Below are 22,495 nucleotides of genomic sequence, written 5' to 3' on the forward strand. Positions count from 1 at the left end.
TCATTCTGTTACTGCCTTGTCCTTGCACTTAGCCATTTATTAAATAAAAGATAAATGTTTTGTCAAAAGGCCAGGTCCTGCCATCAGCAGAGACAGAAAAGAGATGCTTTCTATTCCAGACAGACCTATTTCTTGTCCAGCATCTTAATTATGAGTAGCAGAGGACATGAGAGGAATGGGAAAATGAGGGGGGAAAAGTGGCCCCAAACATGGGCATCCCACTAATTGATCTGAATTTTTTACTGAGGAAAGAGAGATGAAAACTTGTTCCCTGGATTTTTTCAGATTGCTAGTCTATTTTATGCACCAAGAGGCTAAAGATAACTGTTTTAGGGCCACTGCACCACTGGAATTCATTCCTTCATCTCTCCCCCCCCCCCCCGGTAATTAAAAATGAAACTTTGGCAGTGCAGCCGCAGGCATGCCAATGAGGCATGTGCTGCATCCTGTGGTGGCAAGGCTGTCACAGAGGCCTCCTCAAGGTCAGGGAATGTTTGTTTTATTATCTTAGGGCTGTATTGTGGCTGTATCGGTGAACATAAGAACATCAGAACAGCCCCACTGGATCAGGCCATAGGCCCATCTAGTCCAGCTTCCTGTATCTCACAGCAGCCCACCAAATGCCCCAGGGAGCACACCAGATAACAAGAGACCTCATCCTGGTGCCCTCCCTTGCATCTGGCCTTCTGACATAGCCCATTTCTAAAATCAGGAGGTTGCACATACACATCATGGCTTGTAACCCATAATGGATTTTTCCTCCAGAAACTTGTCCAATTCCCTTTTAAAGGCATCCAGGCCAGATGCTGTCACCACATCCTGTGGCATGTGCTGAAAGTTGGGCAGGATGGGGCAACTTCTGAACACTTCTGAGCAGGCATGCCAGAGATTTGCACTGTGAGCGGCTTTGTCTTTTCTTTCTAAGTGTAAGTGTGTGCATGTGTGTCTGAGTGCAAGTGTGTATATGTGTGTGTGAGTGTGTCTTGAGTGTGTGTATATGTGTGCAAGTGTATGTGAGTGTGTATCTTGAGTGTAAGTGTGAATGTGTGTGTGTCAATGCAGGTGTGTGAGTGTGTGTGTAAGTGTGTAAATGTGTGTGCATCTGTGTGTACGTGTAAATGTGTGTGTCTGAGTGTGTGCGTGTGTCTGATGTAAATGTGAGTGTGTCTGATGTAAGTGTCGCTCTGGAGGGAGGGAGGGAGGCAGTGTGTGTGTGTGAGTCTGAGTGTGTCTGGTGTGTGTGTGTCTGAGTCTGATGTAAGTGTGTCGCTTGGGAGGGAGGGAGTGTGTGTCTGAGTGTGTGCATATGTGTGTAAGTGTGAGTGTGTCTTGAGTGTGTGTATGTATGCGAGTGTGTCTTGAGCGTGTGAATGTCTGAAAGTAGGTGTGTGTGTAAATGTGTGTGCATGCATCTGTGTGTGAGTGAAAATGTGTGTGCATGCATCTGAGTGTGTGAGTGAAAATGTGTGTGCATGCATCTGAGTGTGTGCGTGTGTCTGATGTAAGTGTGTGTCTGATGTAAGTGTGTTGCTCCGGAGGGAGTGTGTGTGTGTGTCTGATGTAAGTGTGTCGCTCTGGAGGGAGGGAGTGTGTGTGTGTCTGATGGAAGTGTGTCTCTGAAGAGGGAGGGGGGGTGTGTGTGTGTGTGTGTGTGAGAGAGAGAGAGAGAGAGAGAGAGATATACACCAATACTCAAGAGCCCCCTTCGGCCAGCCAAGCACAGGAAAGGCTCGTCTGGTGCCACCAGCGCTCTCCGCCCACTCAGAGGCGAGGCCTGCGCGTCTGGCCGCGGAGCTGAGCACAGCCCCGGCGCCTCCGTCTCTCTCTCGGCGGCAGTGACGGAGCAGGGGAGGCGGGTCCGGAAGCGACGCGGAGGCGGAAGCGGCGGCGAGCCGGGGATTCTCGGTAGGCGGGCGGAGAGGGTCGCCATGGTGGACTACAGCGTCTGGGACCACATCGAGGTGTCCGACGATGAGGACGAGACTCACCCCAACATCGACACGCCCAGCCTCTTCCGGTGGCGGCACCAGGTGCGTCGGGGGCTGCGGCGCTGGGCGGGCGCTGGGCGGGAGAGGCCTGGGCGGGGCGGCCTTCGGGAGGCGGCCCGCACGGCAGGGGAGGCCGAGCCTCCCGCCAGAGGCCTTCGCAAGGCGCTTCAGCCGTGGAGGGGGGCGGGTGGGTGAGGCGGAGCCTCCCCCCTGGGGTCCTTCGCAAGGCCCCGCCGCCGCTCGAGGCACCCACGCGGTGCGAGTAGGTTGTGGGTGTTTGGGCGTCTCGTACGGCGGCGGGGCCTTGCGAAGGACTCCAGCGGGGAGGCTCTGCCTCACCTGCCCCCCCACATGGGGGTCTGCAAACTTTTGAGCACGAGGGCCGCGCTGCGCATCTGCCCCAGTGTCAAGGACCAGGAAACAAACAAATAAATAATTTACATGCCTGCATCCTCCTCCCCAGCTTAGAGCACAATCCTGTGCGTGTCTCCTCCGAAGTAAGTCCCATTGTGCTTACTCCCAGGAAAGCGTGCACAGGATTACACAGCCTTCAAGCTCCCCAGTTCCTTCACTTGTTTCCCCCCTGATCAAGGCAAAAGCAAGCAATTGAGTGCAGCTGCTCTAGCAGGTTTTTCCCCTTGTTCAGGGCTCAAAGCCCAACAAGCCAGGAGGCAGCAGGCCTCCTCTCTAGCTGCTCCCTCCTCCTTCCAGCCTTAAAGTTCCCTATGCAGCACTCCCCCCCCCACACTCTCCATGTTGCTTAACCTATTCCACCTGCCCCCACACACATGATAAAGGAGGCAACTGCACATGGCTACAGCAAAGGTTTTTCTCCCTTCCCGAAGCTCAGAGCCCAGCAGTCTGGAAGCCAGTGCGCTCCTTGCCAGCTGCCCACCTCCTGCTGAGCTTAGAGTGCAACCTGTGTATGTATGCTCAGAAGTAAGTCCCATTGTATAGTGGAACTTACTCCCAGGAAAATGTGGATAGGATTGCAGCCTTAAAGCTCCCCACTCCACATTCTTCTTCCATCTACAGTTCCTTCACTTGTCCTCTCCCATGCTGAAGAAGGCAAAGTAAATTGATTGTAGGTGGCTGCTGCAGACTTTTTCTCTTCCTGAAGCTCCAAAGCCCAGCAGTCTGGGAGCCTCCTTGCCAGCCATCCCCTCTTCCTCCTGTCCCAACTCCCAAGGTTAATGCTCCCCACTCAGCATTCTCCCTCACTATTACTTAAACACACACACACAAAAGTTCCTTCACTCCCCCACAACAGTAAAGGTAAGAGGAGAGGCATCCTCAGCTCCTCCATCCAAGCATGATGCCACCATCCATCTCCTCTGGCCCCAGGACACAATTGAGGCCCATTTGCAACCTTAGAAGGTCATTTCCAGTTTTTTTGGAAAAACTGGAAGTGATGCCATAAAACCTTAAAAGATCTTTGGAGGGCTGGGAAAGCCCTCCTTGACCCTGTGAAGGCCTTTTAAAGCTTTAAAACCTCACTTCCGCTTTTTTGGAAAAACCTTCTAAGGCCTCCTGAAGGCCGCAGAACACATTCTGAGGGTTGGGAAGGGTTTGTGCAGCCACCCCCGGCCCTCAGAACATCCTCTGGAGGCAAAGGGAAGCAGAGCTCCCTTTGCCACTGGAAGATTATGGGGCTGCCATGGGCCAGATGGAGAGGCTTGTGTCGCGCCAGATGAAGACTTATCAGGGGCTGCATCTGGCCCGTGGGCCGGGGTTTGGAGACCCCTGCACCAGATGGTATTCTGTATGTGTTTGTATACTGTATGTGTAATATACTGTATATGTAGTACCAAAGCATATTTCATGGTTGGGAAGTAATCACTGTTAGTATGCCTTTTGTTTTATGCAGTTTGGAACTCTTAGCTTGTTTGTTCAGGAGCACCTTTGTGAACAGTGTTAAGTGGTCTTGTTCAGAGGTAGTATTGTGTGGAAAGGCATTTACAGAAGTAAATGACAGTAAAGAATGATAGCGTCCTTCACAAGCAGTTCACCTGTGCACAATCTAAAACAGTTGTTCTCCAACTGTGGGTCTGGACCTGATTTTTGATGGGTTGCCAAAGGGTGATGGAAAGATCAGATAATTATTTGCCTCAAGCCCTGTGGCTATTCAAAAATCAGATACTATAGCTGCTCATTAAGGTCTGGTAAATATCCCAAATATCTGGTAAGGTCCCAATAGAATATCATTTTTTAAAAAGTGGGTCCTGGTGCTAAGAAGTTTGGGAACCACTGATCCAAAAGTGTGCAGATGAAGACAATGTAGTGTATTCACTATCTCTTGACATTTTGTGTGTGTGGTACTAGAAATACGCAAACAGGAACTTAAGTGGCTTCTCAAATTGTTTAGTATAGTAAATATGTTTCCAAGCCTCACAGGGAACTAGCCTCTTGTAAGAAACCTCCCCTAAAATCCTTGGCTTCTTTCCTTCAGTAGCATGACTGGTTTCTAACCAAGTAAGAAACATAAAACTGTGTTCTTCTACCATGGGTAGTATCTGTCCATTAACCTGCTGAGGTCTGTATTTTTGCGTATTCTGAAATATATAGTAGAGATACCATTTTTGAGATGGAAGAGATGCATGCCTTCAATTAGAGGTGTAAAAAATTATATGAATTAAATGCACAAGAATCAGTCCTGATATTCTCGGCAGTTCAAACTCTTTATCATCCAGCCTTGACTATATCAAATTGCCAGTGTCTGAAGAGTAAACCGAGCAAGTTAGAACTTCAAGGAGTCCCAGTTTTAAAGAAAATAACATGCCGAAAACAAGCAGATCCTATTTTAGACTATTCATAGCCTTTAGATTGGAAGAGTTGATAATCGCTTCTGACCTTCTTATATTAGGTTTGGAATTTTACCATAGAGGGATTAAAGGCTGTATACTAGACACAGGAGCAGGACACAGGCCATCTAAGGCTTTGCAGGTCTGAGTTTAATGTCTGAGGCAGTGATTTGGAAGGATGAGTGAGACATGGCAAAGCAAAACTTGACCTGAAAATGGCTAGTAATTGATGATATCCCTTCTTCTTTAACAGTTATGTTATACTGCTGCCATGCTTACATTTTGATTGTCAGTTTTGTTTGTCAACCTTAAAAAAAATGTTGTGAGCCCTCTGGGATTGGGAACCGTCTTTTCAACTATTTACTTGTGTAAATTCACTGTTTACTATTCACTGAATAGTAAATTTAACTATTTACTGTAAATTATCAGTAAAAACTCCTGTTGTTGAAAACAGCATATTCTAAATGATTTCCTTACAGATACTGTACCAAATGACAGTATCAAGGACATTCATGCCCACTGTTTCTGTCTGAATAGTTAAAATGAATAGTTAATGTGTGCATAACATTGCTTGTTTGAATGAATTCAACAGCAATGGCCTTGAGATTCTCTTGTGGGCTGCTAGGGAATCTAAAGAACTTTTAAGTATTACACTCTTCCCAGGCAAGCAGTAAGTTGGTGATAAAAGTACTGCAGTAAATGCAACCTTTGCCAGTGTGCCTTAGTTCTGTTGACTGTTATAGATTATGCAGCTGAAACATACTTATTTAATAAATAAGTAGGACAAATTAATGTATTGTATGTACCACCTTTTAGGTAGTTTCTAAATAGCTCACATACATTTAAAAAGCAATTAGTGCAAAATACAAAAAGCAGTAAAATAACTGAGGGCCCAGTCCCTTGGGGAGTTTGAGGACCGCAGTAAGTTATTGCGTGGAACTGAGGAAGGCAGTGGGAATGGGGGGAAGGCAGCAACGCAATACCAAGGATCGCGTCGCTAAGGGGGCTGCATGGGCTGGCATGCACTCACCAGTCCCTGCTGCAGCCTCCTGGAGGTGTGGGGAGCCCTGCACAACCATCTGCGGGGCTCCCCAGCCTCTAGAAAGTGAAAGTGGAATAATTATGCCCCGCCTCCACAAAACCAGAAGTGAAGCACGATTGCTCCGCTTTCACTTTGTGAAGGTTGGGGAGCCCTGCGGAGGGTCGCACAGGGCTCTCTGCACCCCCAGGAGGCTGCAGCAGGGACTGGTAAGTACATGCCAGCCCTTGCAGGGCGCTTAGCGACGCAATCCTGGGATCGCATTGCTGCCTCCCTCTGACCCTGCCCCTTAAGGCGACAGAGGCCAGGGCCCTCAGGTTGGGTGGCGCGATGCCCTAGTTTGAGAAGCCCTGCTTTACCTTGAGGTGGCCTCTATGATGGGCAGCTCCACCACAGGATTTGGTGCATGCCCTTTTGGCACAATTGCATCAGTACTGGAAAGCTGGATAGGATTGGGCCCTGAGAAACTTTGGAAGATAAAACCAGAGTAAAAGGTGAAACGCTCTCCATGGATCAGAGATGGATCTCTGTAACCAGGCAGATTAATTCTGTCTCCCTATGGTTTCTGTAATTTGTGAAGAACTGAGGAAAAGATTTCTTGCCATTGGCAGTTTGTGGAGCACAGGTTGCAATTGATAGCGAGAAACAAGACCTCTGATTGTCAACTAGCAGTGAATTAGTCTTCCTCTGTTGTTTATGATGTGACTGTGTCTTCATACAGCAGGTTTGGCTCTTAATAATATCCTCAATGGATGTTTCTAGGCCCGAGTTGAGAGGATGGAGCAGTTCCAGAAGGAGAAAGAGGAGGTGGACAAAGGGTGCAGAGAGTGCAAGCGGAAGCTAGCTGAGTGCCAGAAGAAGATGAAAGAACTTGAATTGGCCAACACAGAGAATAGTAAAACCGAGTTAGAAAGACTGCAGGCTGAAGTGCAGCAACTCAAGAAAGAAGAGAAAACCTGGGAGAAGAAAGCTGAGGAGGCGAGGAAGAAGGAAAAGAACTTGCCTTGGAATGTTGACACTCTCAGCAAAGATGGGTTCAGCAAGGTAGGTTAAGGCACTCTGCCTTGAGTTGGATCTGTTTCTCTTTTGCATCCCTGCCTTGATGATAAGTAATCATTTGCAACTGAGTAGGCTCAGACTAACCTGAAAGGTTAACAAAATTATATTAATCCTCCAATTGTTTCTGATAATAGAGAATGTGGATTTGACCTTTTGCATTAGTCAATTTTTTTCTTTTTCAGCCTGCCACACTTTCCCAATTTGATGCATATTACAGTAGATTCCAAAACAGATGCAAAATGTTGTTGAAATCAACCAAAATGTTCATAGCCTTGTTTCACAGAGACCATCTAAACATTTTATAAATAAAAAGGATCACAGCCCAATCCTATCCACACTTTCCTGGAAGTAAGCCTTATTAACTCTAATGAGACTTACTTCTGAGTAGACATGCATAGGATTGGGCTGTCAGAATCCAAAGAACCATGTTACTAGCTCCATGAAACCACAGGGGCTTTCATGCTATTTCTCAAGTAGCCCAAGCTGTTCTGACCCCATGCTATGTTGCATAAGGGTTTGAAACTGGAGACTGTTTCAAAAACATTTTGGGCGCAATCCTAATCCACTTTCCAGCATAGACATAAGGACAGTGCAGCGCTGTGGTAAGGAAACAAGTATTCCCTTACTTTGAGGAGGCCTCCATGACTTCCACCCAACTGCAGGATGCAGCACATGTTCCATTGGCACAGCTATGCCTGTGCTGGAAAGTTGGTTAGGATTTGGCCTTTGTGATATGACTTGGGGAGTCAGCTTGTCAAAAAGCCAAGCCCGTTTCCTTGATAGCTGTTTAGATCCTAGCCGTGAGACCAGTAGCCTTGCTTGCATTGTCCAACTGAAGCATCTGCATTTAAAGTCGATCCACTGACTGTAAACACTGGATCCTGACTAAATTTTTCTTACATTTACTTTTTGACATTTCCTATTCAGCTTGGAAATATTCTGCCAGCTCTGCATTAGCCAAATTATGCTTCAGTGTGATCACAGTGGTACTAACCAACTTTCTTTCCTCTTGCAGAGTGTGTTCAATGTCAAAACGGAGCAGCAGGATGAGGAGTCAGAGGAGCAGAAGGAGAAGAAACACAAAACGTTTGTGGAGAAGTATGAAAAGCAAATCAAACATTTTGGTAAGTCAGACACTGATATTACGTAGTTTATAAGAATCTGCTTTCCACTTCCATTGGGAACTTTTTCTTACTCTGGAGAGTCTTTCAAGTGAAAATTATACACTAATCATAGTCTGTTTTGAATTACACAGCTCCTATTTCTGTGACCAAGGCCAAGCATAAGCAACAGTTGTGAATCAAGAGAGAATGCTTGAGAAAGCAACAAGAGAAAGCGCAGAACTGTGACACAATAATAAAATATGTATATGTGTAATGACACAATACAGGTGTGTGCCACTTAACGATAGGGATACCTTTCCTGATTCCCATTGTTATGCAATTAGGTTGTTAAGCGAACATTCCAACCAAACTAATGCTTCCAACCTTTGTTGTGTAAACAGACACTCCCTGTGAGACACTGGCTGACTGCATAGGCTACTGGAGATGAATTGCCTCTTTGCATTAAGAGCCTCTTTGTTTTGTAAACAGACACTCTGCTGCAGGCTATGGGAGACCTGATTGCCTCATTAAGAGCCTCTTTGTTGTGCTTTGACCACCGTCATATATGTGGCCTGTTGTTATGCGGTTCACACCTGTAATACAATATTTGTATAAAGCGTTTTCACACAGAACTGCTATAAACAGACAAATCATGTAGAAGAACTCACAACTTGTGCTTTATTGCATAAACACTTGTGATTGCCTAAAGTTCAGAACATGAAAGCCCAAAATGTTTATTAGAGGAGTTGAATGAGCACCCAATAATAATCCTGTTTCAATGAAGTTATTGCTCAGAGATTCACTTGCTCTGCTGCTGCTCTAATGAAGATGCCCCTACCTTTCAGGAAGTTATTTACAAGAAATCATACAGGCTACCACATGAAGACATTTATACTAAATGACAACAAGTTTAATATGGGTCTGGAGCAGCATACACAGGGCCTAGAAGATGGGGGTAAAGGGGGTAATTTGCACCCGGGCCCAGGGTCAAAAGGGGGGCCCAGGAGCCAAAGGAGGGGGCCCAGAAATTTCCTAAAATCTTACGTTTTCCTATCTACTCAGACTTGTTCCCCGCACGGGTTGCTGGGAACACTACAACAACTGGGGATGCTGGGGACCCTACTGATGCCACATGGGTTAGTAGACCTGGGCTCCAGAGACTTTTCCAGCTATATCTACCCTCCCCCCACCCTTTCACCCCTCCCTGCCCCCATTCTGCCCACCTGTCACCACCTTCCCCCACTCTGTTTCATCCCTCCCCCTTTGCAAAGGGGCCTAAAAGAAACTTTGTACCCCCTGATAAAATTCCTCTCAGAGGCCCTGAGCATACATCAATGAGTTTAATTGTTTGCAAGTTCATCAAAATAATTTCATAAAAGCAGATTATTACTGGATGTCTTTGAAAGTCGTCCTGCAAACCTTATGCTTATTGGTGATCACAATTGTTTGTGTGATTTAGCAGTGGCTGTGAGTTAATTTATATGCATGTGCTTTAAGCTTGTGCCTGTCTGTAGCTTGCCTGTATGAAGATGAGTTTTTTAATATACAAGGGGCCCCTTTATCTGAGGATTCACTTATCAGTGGATCGGATCTGCAGGCCACCCTGCACATGCCCCCCTTCGGAGGCAAGGGGAGCTCCACTCCCCTCGCCTCCAGAGGGTCCTCTGAGCCTTGCAGAGGCCATGGACATCCATCCGTGTCCTCTGCCAGGCTGAGACTGAGCCTGACAGTTTTATTTTTTAAAAAAGCTACTGTAGCTACTCAGGTATAGAAATTTTTGCCAAGTAATCAAGCTCCATGAATAAGCACTTCGCCTTATCTCCAGGTCAATCAGAGGGCAGAGTCTTTAAACTCTGAACAGTTTAGTTTCTCCAATAAGCTTAGGCAGGCAGCTGGTTGGTTGCTATAGTTACTTTCCTGGGACTTTCCAGCCAAAGTTAACCTTTTATTCCCCTCCGTTCCCTATTGCTGCTGCAACCTGATTCCCTTTTGCAAAGGCTTTGCATTTGGCAGAGGTCTTTTTTTTTTTTTCAACACCAGGATGGGATCCCCTTTCCATTTGAAGCTACAATTCAATGCAGCATTACTTAAGAATAACACCCATGGAAAGCAGTGGGTCTACTTCTGAGTAAAAAGGGTTGCAAATATATGCAGCTGCATTTCTCTGCTGTGAATTGAATTGCACACTCTCAGTTATGTGTTATGGGTTGTATGTTGTATGTAGAGCTTCTGGCTTAACACACCAGACACCTTAAAGGTGGATTTGATTCATGGTTCTCCTGCAGTGGTTCCCAACCTTTTTCACTTGCCTATCCCTTGACAGCCCATTTCCATAAATTGTACCCTTCATATTAGCAAAATGTTTGTAATAATACAAGCCCTCATCTCCTCTCTATGAAAACCCAGACTTCATGTATTAATCACAGTGTTCTCTCTTTTTATCTGTTTGAGGAACAGAAGACTCTGCCTTTCCACTGTTTTGCACCAGAAGTTTGCTGAGAAATTCTGGGTGATTGATCACTTTCCATATTATGTTTCAGCTTTTTTACTGTGCTGGTTTTCAATCACTGGTTCATACATGAATTGATGACCAAAAACTAGCTGTTGGTGGGGCTTTCAAAGCCAACTAGCTACCTCCCTTCCTGCCTTGCTGGTCCTTGCAAGGTATTCTGGAGCATGATCTGCCTTTTTCTACCATTATTCCATTCTTTTTCAAGTATCCCTAAAGGTCTTGTTGAGTGTCCCTGGGAGTACATGAATACCAGGTTGGGAACCACTGATTTACTGGTATGTAGTTTACAGTGCACTTACTCTGATTGTGTTTACAAAAGGGTGGTGAAGATCAGAATTTAAAAAGTATAAAAATGTATTTTATGATCTTTTACTATGTTTTTAATAAATTAGAGGCTACAGTTCTTAGGTAACAATTAGTGGTAGTTTATTTTTCAGGATCTGGCCTGGGGTAAAATCAGACAAAACTATAGTCAGACACCCCCCTAAGTTTAACCTCCAATTTATCCGAGGGTCATAGAAAATTCCATGATTGTTTGCTCAAGACCTGCCCTCGACTTATCTGTGGGGTCGACTTATAGGCGAGTGCCTGCGGCACTTCCAGTTTCTCCATGAAACCAGAAGTGACATTTCTAATACCTTATAAGGCATTAAAAATGTCACTTGCGGTTTCATGAAGAAACTGAAAGTAGTGATTTTTACTGTTGGGCTCAGAGGACTTTCCAGAGGTGAGAGGAGTGGAGCTCCCCTTGCCTCAGTGCCCATTGTTTAGAGGAGGGGTGGCTGACCTTTCAACTTTAGGACTCCTGGATCTTTAGCAATTGTGTAGAAAAGAAAATTTCAGCAGATGAAGCTTGTCATCACAGTTGACAAGCTGCATCTGTTGAAATTCCCTTCTCTACACCATTGTTAAAGGTCCAGGAGCCCTAAAGTTGAAAAGTTGGCCACCCTGGTTTAGAGGCTTACTAGGACAGAGTGTTTCTTACTTGCTTGCTTCTTACTAGGACAAAGTGTTTCTCACCCTAGCGTGCTTTTGCATGCAGGAGATAAGGTGCCTATTAGCTTTTGCATATAATGAAATTTTACAGTGGCAAAATATTATACTTAGAACTCCTAATGCTTTTTTCATTTAGTTCTGATAGCTCTTGCTGTAGCCAAGGAGACAGTGGGCCAGGTGCTTACATCAGTGGTTTGTGCATGTGACTCACTGAGCTCATGTGATTCCACTTTTCCCTGGCTGTGCTGTGGAGCTGTGATTCAAACATCTTGGTTTGTGTTAAACAGCCACTGCTTATCACCTAGAACAGTGGCTTAAATGTGGTATAGAAGCCTCATTATGAAATGGTGATCTTATTCTGGTCTCTGAACCACGTTCATTGGATCAGGACCATTTGGTGGCATTGCATTCCCCTTCGCCTGGCCTTTGATAGGACCTGAGGCATGTTTGCCTACTTGTGAGTAAACACACTTGGGTGGCTCAGTTTCACTTTCCACAGGGATCAATACATTTTTTTCTTGTCAGCACTCAACCTGTTAGTTTCATGACCCACCAATGAGGAGGTTGCAACCTATGTACCTTTATCTAGCTACCTATTTAACCATATGTACTTTCCCTAGGGATTGAATAAAATCAGGCAGTTCTCACAAGAGAGAGCCAAGAGGTGTCCCCCCCCCCCCCGAAAAATCACTAATCACTGTGAGGACCAGTGCTATTTGGTGTTTCCCAAACTGTGGGTTATTACTCACCAGGTAGAACACCTCCAGATGCTACCAGAGGTCACTGACCCAAACCAGAAATATCTTTTGGTCGCATCCAGGAGGTTCTCTGAGGCCCTTCAGCTACAGTCCCGGCATCCACAGATATTCAGATCTGCAAATGTCGAGCCCATGAATAAGGTGGTCCATTATATCCTGAAGAAGTCTGAACCAGCAGTGAAGCCGAGAAAGAGATATTGAGGTCAATAAAATATATTGCAATGAAAAATACCAACTCAGGTGGGAAGTAGTGAAAAGTACAAATTACATGGCAGGGATTTTAAGGAAAGGACTTGACAATAAAAACAGTATCTTTATATAAACAGGCATTGTGTTAAACTCAGGCTTTAGTTCTAACATGAACATAGCCATCCTCTTATCATGCTAAGTTTTCTCAGGAGGCTTTGGAGAGGGACTTTTTCAAAAGCTTTTGGGAATCCAGGTCTACTGTGGTCCCATCAATATATTTGACACGCTTGCTTTTTGGCATTTTGTTGTCGGGCCTCTGTTATGCAGAATCGATACTGATTCTGCTTTCTACCAGTTTCTCCTATGAAGTAAAAATTGTTGTTAGTTTAGCTAAATTTTCTGGTAAGGAGGCTGGTTTCTATTAATAATACATATTTTTGTTAGAGAAGATCAGCAATTTAACATTTGAATGATTTGTATGTGTCTTTTTGCTCTGGTGATTGATTTTTAATTTTTCACTTAGCCTTGGAACTTGATCACTGGCCACTCCTATTTGATTTATTTTTCTTCATATGCTTTCCCTGATATAAGTGTCTGGGGCATGGATAGCTATCCAGCATCATCTGCCATGGAGGCTAATGCAAAAAATTTGTTTAGCTTCTCTGCAATCTCCCTATTCTCCTTTGGTAATCCTTTCACCTCTTTGCAATAAGAAATCTAAAGAAATCTTATTGCTAATTTTCAGGTGTACCTGAAATTCCTTTTTATGGGGGAGTATTTTCTTTTTTCATACCTTGCTTAATCTTTACATGAGTTGTAATCTTTGCATGAGTAGGCTTTCAGCCTACAGGCCTTATATGAGCACCTGCAGAATGTTCACATTCTATAAAGCCCTCTTTATACATCAGAAGCCCTTATCCGGGTTCTAACACAGATCAGGTAAGTTGAGAGGCTTGCTCTGCACTAGTGTCAGCTGACCCTTTGCTTCATTGTTTTAATACTCCTGTTGCTGTGTGGACTGAGCCTCTTCATATTTATCCTTAGGGGTGTTTTCAAGCCAACATGCTGTCAACTCTCCCCTCCCTCATAACCCCCAGGTGATTTATTTATCCTTCTCAAATAAACGTAGGCTGCAGTTCTGTCCATACTTACCTGGGAGCAAACCCCATTGACTGTAATGGAACATACTTCTGAGTAGACATGCATAGGATTGGGCTTTTATTGTATTGCATGTTTTACAACTACAAAATACCAGTAGTACTTTCTAGCACCGTCATTAAAGTGTCAGGTCTTGATCCAAAAGTCTGATGAAGAAAACCTGACCCCTTCAGCGCCCGTAGGAACAATCTGATTTGATGCTGCTTCCCTCTTATTTCAAAGGAATGCTGCGGCGCTGGGATGACAGCCAGAAGTATCTGTCTGATAACCCACATCTTGTGTGTGAAGAGACAGCCAATTATTTAGTCATCTGGTGCATTGATCTGGAAGTAGAAGAGGTGAGTGAGGCTAATGTAGCTTCTCCAGAAGCTGCTGTGGAGAAGCCTGCAAGCCAGCAGTCTAGCATGCTAAAGCAGTGAGATGGCTTCTTGAACTGTGTGAATGACAGTGACTCTCAGACACCTCTTGTGCAGAGGTCTCTTATCTGGTCCCAAATAGCGTTTATATAATTGTTGGACTACTACTTTAACTCCTTGCTGCATTAGAACACATGAGGATAGTGGGCTTAAAAAACCTGATTATCATGAAAAAAACAACAACTCTTAAACCCTTCCCCAATATTTTAGATCTTTTATTTCAAAGCCTATCTCATGGTTCGGTGCCCAAGTAATAAGTGTGGACGTTTTGAACCTGTGATAGACGTTAGCAATTTTTAGCAGTACGTTTTCTTTGCAAGCATTGTCTTGAACTGGCAATAGTCAGTTTGTGCACAGCATAAACTGATAGACACAGCATACCTGATAAACAGCTAACATAGTTCTTCTGTATGGACAAGTTATCAGGTCTTGCTTAGAGGATTAATGCTCCCCCACCAGTGGAGTTATTTCAGCTGTCATTTTGTGTCTGGTATTGTAGCAGTCTGATCTTGCTGAGTCAGCCAGTGCTGTCTTGCAGCCCGCTACGTGCCCAGTAGGAGATGCTGACATTGGACACCGCTTTATGAATTTGTCAAAAGGCAGCACTGACGCAGGATACAGCCCTGGGAACAGGGTGGCCAGGAAGGCAGAGTGCAGTAGGCTTGTTTGTCTTGGCTCTGGGCCAGCTGGTATCCTGTGCCTGTAACCTCAGAAGCATGCAGCTGGGGAGGGAGAGGTGGAGGCTTGGACACCCGTGCTCCTGAACCAGGCTCAGCTAAATATGTTGCTGAAATGTACTTTATGTGTGTCTTTAGAAGTGCAACTGCTTTCCTGTTGTCTTTCTCAGAAACATGCCCTGATGGAACAGGTGGCCCATCAGACCATAGTGATGCAGTTCATCTTGGAGCTGGCCAAGAGCCTGAAGGTTGACCCTAGAGCTTGCTTCAGGCAATTTTTTTCTAAAATCAAGGTGAGCCCTGTTGCCCAGGTCAGAAACAATGACATGAGAAGAGATTTTAATTTATATTTTGTTCTTCTACCAAACTTGGTGTCCAGAGCAGCTGACAACACACAACAGTGCATTCAAAATGACATATTAGTGAACACTACTAATTAGTAGAGTGATCAGTGTAACGATATAATAATCTTAGAATAAGTAGTACAGTAAATGAGACCTGCTGTTTGTCCTCTTGATCCTTGCCCAGTGTAGTGGTTATGATCTGCCCAAGGGTGGGGAGGGGGGATTGGTTGAACTGGTGGAGAGGATAGTAAGTTCAACTCTCAAGGAAGGAGTATTACCGGAAGCCTTAAAGGTGATCGTGGGCCAGCCTCTCCTGAATAAACTCTTCCTAGACTCAACGGTCCTGGACCATTTCCATCCAATGTCCACCCTCCCATTTTAGAGCAAGGTGACTGAGCGGGCAATGGATTAACTACTCAATGACACCTGGGAGAAATGTTTTTTGACACCCCCCAAAGGCCTTAGAAAGGCACTTCCGGTTCCACAAAAAGCAGAAGTGCCTTTCTAAGGCCTCCAACAGGACTTCTCTTGCCTTCTGAGGCTCGGGAAAGCCAGTCATGGCCTTCCCAACCCTCAGAAGGCCTCCAAAAGACACCTCCCTAACTTGTAGACACTCTCAATGCTTGCTGTTGTGCATTGTATGTGAATAAGTCAAAGCACTCCTATGTTCTGTGACTGCTGCCTAGGTGCAGTGCTGGTTGTGACTGTAAATGGACCATGCAGACATTTTTCCTCTCTCCACCACTCCTCGTGTTCTAGCTTTCATTTTTAAGTGGTCTGAAGTTAAGGATAGCCCCTTTCTCCAGTCTTCTAGTTCAAGTACAGTTGACAACCAGTGTGAAGCATTTAAACTTTGGTGGACAGTTTATGGCCAGTTTCACCAGTGTATGAGGTGGGTAGTTTGGGGACAGCAGCAGCCTTTGTTAAAATTATTTGTTCAAACACTTTGTGTTCACTCTGTATCTGCTTCCCAAATTTCATCCAGACTGCTGATCAACAATATATGGAGGGCTTTAATTATGAGTTGGAATCCTTCAAGGAGCGGGTGCGAGGCCGGGCAAAGGTGCGCGTTGAAAGAGCCTTGAAAGAGTATGAAGAAGAAGAGCGCCAGAAACGGCTGGGGCCAGGTGGTCTAGACCCTGTGGAAGTCTATGAAACACTCCCGACTGTAAGTTAGCTTGCTGGTTGTAAAGCACCTAACATTTTCAAAGTTCTGTAACATTAAAAAAATAACACAGGCCCTGCCTGCAGGCTTACAGTCTATTGGACAGAATTCAAAAAGAAAACAAGCAAATTCAGGTCCCAGAACTTTCAAGTACATTGAGAAAACTGCTGGGCAGCATCTTGGCTTTCTAATCTATCTTTATTCTGAGGGCTTATGACTCTTATTCCAGTTTCCATTACATTGTTTTCTTCCTGTTCTGTTACTGCAGAATATATAAATATCTGGCTCTTTCTTACTCTTTCTGATTCCACAGTTCCACATTTCACTAGCGGCTGTTTCATGGTTGTTACCCTGCAGGGTGTATGTAGGGGCAGAGAAGTTCCAATAGAACATGAGGCTTACATCTTTAGGTATCAACATCTTTAGGCAAATCCTGTACTCTGAGGGAGGGAGCTCAGGCTCTGCAGATTGAGAAACTGAATTTATAAAGTTGCCTTTCACAGAGTTGGACTGTTGGGCTATTTAGGCCCAGCTATTTTCAACCATTGTTGACTTGGCCCCATTGCCATTGTGACCATATGGCACTGCCCCATATGGCTAAACCCTGTGGAAGTGGAGGTAGCTGGGCGGAGGGTACATTAGTGGGCACAATATGACCATGCATCTGTTTTGCACTTCGAAAGAGATGTGGTTTGGGGACAAAGGATGCAGAACAAGTTCTCAACAATGGACAAGTACCACTCCTGTGCTAAGCTGCTGTCTCTGGTAGTTGTGGGGGGGGGGGGGTATGTGTTTGAGGGAAGCCCTGATTTAGCCCAGCACTATTTACTCTGACTGCCAGTGGCCCTTGAGTTCTTGTGCAGAGGTTTTTTCCCTGCCCGCTATCTGAGATTCTTTTAACTGGAAATGCCAAAGACTGAACCTGAGATCTTCTGTTTTACACATCTGCCATGGCTCAATCTCCATGGTTAACCTGTTGTCCCTGCAATTCAGGGTAAATGTTAGCAAAAGGCTCTTCCCCACCCCTGCATACTCACACCCAGAGTGTCCACTTGGAGGGGACTTTCTTAAACCATCTGATTGGGTGCTCATCATGCAGTGAACTGGAAGAGAGGAGGTGATTGTGCAATCACCTGTTCTGCAGTCACTGTCTCCTAACAGTGGCCCCAAATGGAGCTGGAGTACCAGACCTGGACTTGCTGTTGAATGACAAACTAGTGGAATGCAGATTATCCCCTTCACTAATGGTGTCACCTTCTTTCTCCCAGGAGCTCCAGAAATGTTTTGATGTGAAAGATGTGCAGATGCTACAAGATGCTATTAGCAAAATGGATCCTACTGTGAGTATCCTTGGTGCTGGTTTAAAGTTTGGGGCCCTCTCTTGTATCAGGGAACTGTGTGTTCAGAGAACTCCAGTAAATTGCATCCTCTGTTCTTGTATGTTTTCCAAGAATTTTTCTCTTTGCTAAATAATTTTTTAATTTTTTTTTAAATTAACGTTTTGCATAGAGAAAAAAAAGAATAAAAAGAGAACGTATACAAGACTGTGGCAAAAACTGTGGCGCAAATATATAATGTCAAAGAACTCTTAAAAAGTGCATAGCTAGGTAATGTTGGCACATTCATTGATGATACTGTACACATGCATCTTCTCACATGGTCCCCTGGGAATTTTAATTGGTGCCCCATGCATGGACCAAATAGCTCGAGTTTATTCACACAGCACAAAATTGTGTTGTCAGTTACACGCCTGTTTAAAAAGTTCTCATGCTTTCACAGCAGCCTGTTTCTTAAAAAAAAAAAAAAAAAAAAAAAGTAGCTGACTTTGGTTGCCTGGTCTGTTGATTCTGTACATGCAGAGTCAGCATTTCTGTTCAACTTTTCAAGTTGACAAAGAATGTCTAGAGCAGAGGTGTCCATACTTTTTGGCAGGAGGGTCACATCATCTCTCTGACACTGTGTCGGGGGCAGGAAAAGAGAGAGTTAATTTACATTTCAAATTTGAATAAATTTACATAAATGAATATATTGAAGATGGAGCTTGTATGAATGAATGAAGGTCTTGCAATAGCTCATGGCCTAGAAAAGGCCTTGCACAAAGCAAGGCCGGCCTTTCCTTTGCTGCCACTGCTGCATCACAGACATGAAGCAACAAGCAGTGGAGGGAGCTCTCGTCCCACAGCTCACACGAGAGGTCAAACAGTTGACTGTCACACTGAGAGCAGTTGTGTCGGGCCACTGTGGGGTCCAGCAAGTCTCTGGAAGGCCAGAGCTCATTGGAGACTGAGGGCTCCCAGCGGGCCAGATTGGGAGTCCTCAAGGGCCACAAGTGGCCCCAGGCCAGGGCTTGGGCACCCCTGATAGAGGAAATGGCATCCAGTTCATAATCCAACTGAACAGTATGATTTATTATGGAAGTAAAACAGAGCACATGCACCCATGCATAAATATTACATTACTCCCTAAAGTAAAGGTTAGCAACCTATGGGCTGGGGGCTGGATTCATGTCTCTTCCCCCCCCCCCCAGTCATCTGGCCTGTGCAAAGCTTGGTTTGGAAGGCAAAGCCCACCACCCAATTTTCCATATGCTAGATGGGGAATGGTGGAGCCACCTGCCCAGGCTCATGGAGTCCCTGTGTCACTGACCTTTCTCATCCTCCACCAACCATGGCCAGTGCGGTGGACAGAGATGAGCCGGGCATTTCTACTTCTCACATGGGCTCCGCTGGCTTTAAAGTGGCTAGCACTGACAAGATGTTCTTGCTGAAGAAGTGGATCGCCATGGCCATGCCAAGCTGAGACATTGGGGGTGACACATTCCCTGTATGCTGGGTGTGGGTTATAGGTGAGATGGAGAGACAAAGCAAGGCCCTTGGGCAGCAAAGGCCTTTGCTCTGTGGGCCCCTCATGATATACCTCCAGGAGCTCAGCAACCTGGAACTTCAGTGATGATGTCATCACTGAACATCTAACCCCTTTCCCAAAAGGTTGCCAACTCTTGCTGTAAAGTATCAATCCAGTGGCATAATGGTAAATTTTAAAGTGCAGAAGTGAATCATAAGGCCCCTTTCCAGTAGTGTTCCATTATGACCATGGCACACACAAATTTTTTAATTTCTTTAGTAGTGTTAAAAAAACCAGCTAAAAAACCAGAACATTGCAAATAAACTCCATTCCTCAATGAACATGTTTGTTTCTTTTCCACGATGTGCTTTACACGATGTGTAAAGTTTGTTTAAATGTTACTTCCAGGTTTTACTGACCTGTTTTGAAACTTATGATACAACAGCAGTTTTTTTTTGTTTTTTTTTTGTTTTTTGTTTTGCAGTTTTCTGCAACATATAGCACAGCCAAGCAGTATGAGTTAGATTGGTTTACCAGACCAGGCAGTTACAGCCTTCATTTTTTTCCCCATCACCGCACTCGCCTTTAAGTCGATCCCACAGATAAGTTGAGGGCAGGTTTTGAGCCAACAATCATGGAATTTTCTATGACCCTCGGATAAGTTGGGAGTTAAACTTAGGGGGGTGTCTGACTATAATTTTGTCTGATTTTACTCGAGACCAGATCCTGAAAAATAACCCATCACTAATTGTTACCTAAGAACTGTAGCCTCTAATTCATTAAAAACATAGTAAAAGATCATAAGAGACATTTTTATTCTTTTTAAATTCTGGTCTTCACCACCTTTTTGTAAACACTATCAGAGTAAGTGTACTGTAAACTACATACCAGTAAAACAGTTTTTCCCAACCTGGTATTCATGTACACCCAGGGACACTCAACAGGACCTTTAGGGGTACTTGAAAAAGAATGGAATAATGGCAGAAAAAGGCAGGTCATGCTCCAGAATGCCTTGCAAGACACGAATGCCTTGCAAGGACCAGCAAGGCAGGAAGGGAGGTAGCTAGTTGACTGTGAAAGCCCCACCAGTAGCTAGTTTTTGGTCATCAATTCATGTATGAACCAGTGATTGAAAACCAGCACAGTAAAAAAGCTGAAACATAATATGGAAAGTGATCAATCACCCAGAATTTCTCAGCACACTTCTGGTGCAAAACAGTAGAAAGGCAGAGTCTTCTGTTCTTCAAACAGATGAAAAGAGAAAACACTGATAAATACATGAAGTCTGGGCTTTCATATAGAGGAGATGAGGAGATGACATTATTAATTACAAACATTTTGCTAATATGAAGGGTACAATTTATGGAAATGGGCTGTCAAGGGATAGGCAAGTGAAAAAGGTTGGGAACCACTGCAGGAGAACCATGAATCAAATCCACCTTTAAGGTGTCTGGTGTGTTAAGCCAGAAGCTCTACATACAACTAATAACACATAACTGGGAGTGTGCAATTCAATTCACAGCAGAGAGATGCAGCTGCATATATTTGCAACCCATTTTACTCAGAAGTAGACCCACTGCTTTCCATGCTTTCCACCCTTCTTAAGTAAGGGTGGATTGAATTGTAGCCTGCTTCAAATGGAAAGGAGGATTCCCATCCTGGTGTTTCAAAAAACAGACCTGCTTTGCAAGCATTTGCCAAGCACAACCAGGCTGCAGCAGAAGAAAGGAGAATAAAAGGTTAACAAATTGCTTCTGAGGAGCTGTGCCTGCCTGCTGCTTGAGAAACTTGGCGCCTGTCTGCCCTTGAGAAACGAAACTTTTCCGAGTTGAAAGGCTTTGCCCTCTGATTGACCCGGAGATAAGGCGAAGTGATGTACTATAGGCGAGTACCTTTCTCCCAGTATCATCCTGCTCACCCTACAGCACTCTTTAAAGAACAAAACTGTAGCATGTTCCAAGATTCTTTTCTTAGGCCAAAGGTGCCCAAACTCACCTCTGCTGCACAACAGAAATGTGATCCCCATTCGGACCATATCTTACTGTTCTGCCAGGTTGCTGCATGTTGTCCTCCTTGATTGAGGGGCAGGGACGCTTTGGGCAGTTGTATCTGCTGCCCAGTGTCCTAGAAAGCTGTGTGACAGGAAGTCTGGGCAGACATGACTGCCTAGAACGTCCTTGTCCCCTGATCAAGGAGGACTACATGCCACAACGCGACAGAGCTGTAAGGTCCGCTCTGGGCCAGGGTTTGGATGGCCCTGTCTTAGGCTAGTTCATTGTTTAGATAACTGTAATTAATTTCTATGGCCCACTTTGGACTTCTAAAGTACAGCATGCAAATGGTGCCTAAGCAAGATTTTGTGTGTGTGTGTTTCATTTCAGGAAGCAAAATACCACATGCAGCGATGCATTGATTCTGGCCTGTGGGTGCCAAATGCCCGAGGAGCAGAAGGAGCAGAGAAGACCGAAGGCATTTATGAGGAATTAAAGAAGGATATATGTGAGGAAGACAAAGGAAACCCTTGAATGTCTCGCCAGACATTTGTAAAGCAGATTATCACCCTCAGCTTCTGTTATTTTCTTTCTTTCACACCAAACTGTTCAGCGATGATGTGCTTTACACAATTAGACACTTCATGAGTTGTATGAGCTGCTTTCTAATGGGCTCTGTTGCTTCTTGCATCAAAATGCCCCCTCCCCCCAAGCCCTGCAATGTTCAGGAAGCTTTTTGGAAAACCTGTTGTTACAGTTTAGGGGAGGTCACGGAGCACAGCACAGAATCAAGGGGGCTTGGCATAGCAGTTCTGCCTTCTTTGTTTTGCTGTGGTAATGCCAGTTGCTGTTATAGTTACAAATGTGCTGTTATATCTTTTTGTTTGGTAACCAGCTGTGGTTGTTGAGCAAATAAAAAGATTGGAATAGCCGAGACTGCAATGGAGTCGATGGTTTGATCCCCTAGTTGTAAGGTGGATTGTACCCATCAACTCTCTGTTTCGTTTCATTTTGTGATTGACTGAAAGGAGCTGTGGGGAGAGGTCTGTAACCCAGACATAGTGTGTTTGCTTTAGTTCTGAATTCAGTCATCAGGCTTTCCAGTGAAAGAGTCCTGGGTAGCTGGACTGGGAAAGGCCTCTTTCTTTGAAACCTGGGATTGCTGCTGCCAATTAGTCAGCAGTGCTGGATTAGATAGCGTCTTAGAGTTGGAGGGGACCTTTTAGACCATCTAGGTCTGCCTTCTGTTCCATGTAGGAAATCCAGAGCTAGAGAATCCCCAACTGTTGGCTGTCCAGCGTTTACTTCAAGATTTCAAATGAGTAAGAGCACCAACGCCCCAAACCAGTAATTGGTTCCATTGTAGAGCTGCTTTTTCCACTTAGGTTTATCTGAAATCTATCCTCTTGGTACCTAAGGTCTTTCAGTCTAGTTCTACCTTCTGAGGTAACAGAG

The 22,495-nt window shown here is 44.8% G+C and overlaps 1 protein-coding gene across 1 annotated transcript; it reads left to right on the forward strand.

The window, feature by feature from the left end:
• Positions 1-1,874: 1,874 nt before the first annotated feature.
• Positions 1,875-21,976, forward strand: CDC37 (cell division cycle 37, HSP90 cochaperone). The gene is made up of 8 exons (XM_066615768.1): positions 1,875-2,030; positions 6,591-6,872; positions 7,903-8,011; positions 13,826-13,941; positions 14,867-14,989; positions 16,026-16,208; positions 17,474-17,545; positions 21,431-21,976. The coding sequence occupies exons 1-8, from the start codon at positions 1,929-1,931 to the stop codon at positions 21,572-21,574; spliced, it is 1,131 nt and encodes a 376-aa protein (XP_066471865.1). The 5' UTR covers positions 1,875-1,928; the 3' UTR covers positions 21,575-21,976.
• Positions 21,977-22,495: the final 519 nt, after the last annotated feature.

Source organism: Tiliqua scincoides, chromosome 2 (genome assembly GCF_035046505.1).
Source record: "Tiliqua scincoides isolate rTilSci1 chromosome 2, rTilSci1.hap2, whole genome shotgun sequence".
NCBI lineage: Eukaryota > Metazoa > Chordata > Lepidosauria > Squamata > Scincidae > Tiliqua > Tiliqua scincoides.

Excerpts from the sequence above, each read along its gene's own strand:
- CDC37 (XM_066615768.1), top strand. The coding sequence starts at position 1,929 with ATGGTGGACTACAGCGTCTGGGACCACATCGAGGTGTCCGACGATGAG. Across the intron at positions 2,031-6,590 it reads TCTTCCGGTGGCGGCACCAG|GCCCGAGTTGAGAGGATGGA; the intron begins GTGCGTCGGGGG and ends GGATGTTTCTAG. Across the intron at positions 16,209-17,473 it reads TCTATGAAACACTCCCGACT|GAGCTCCAGAAATGTTTTGA; the intron begins GTAAGTTAGCTT and ends TCTTTCTCCCAG.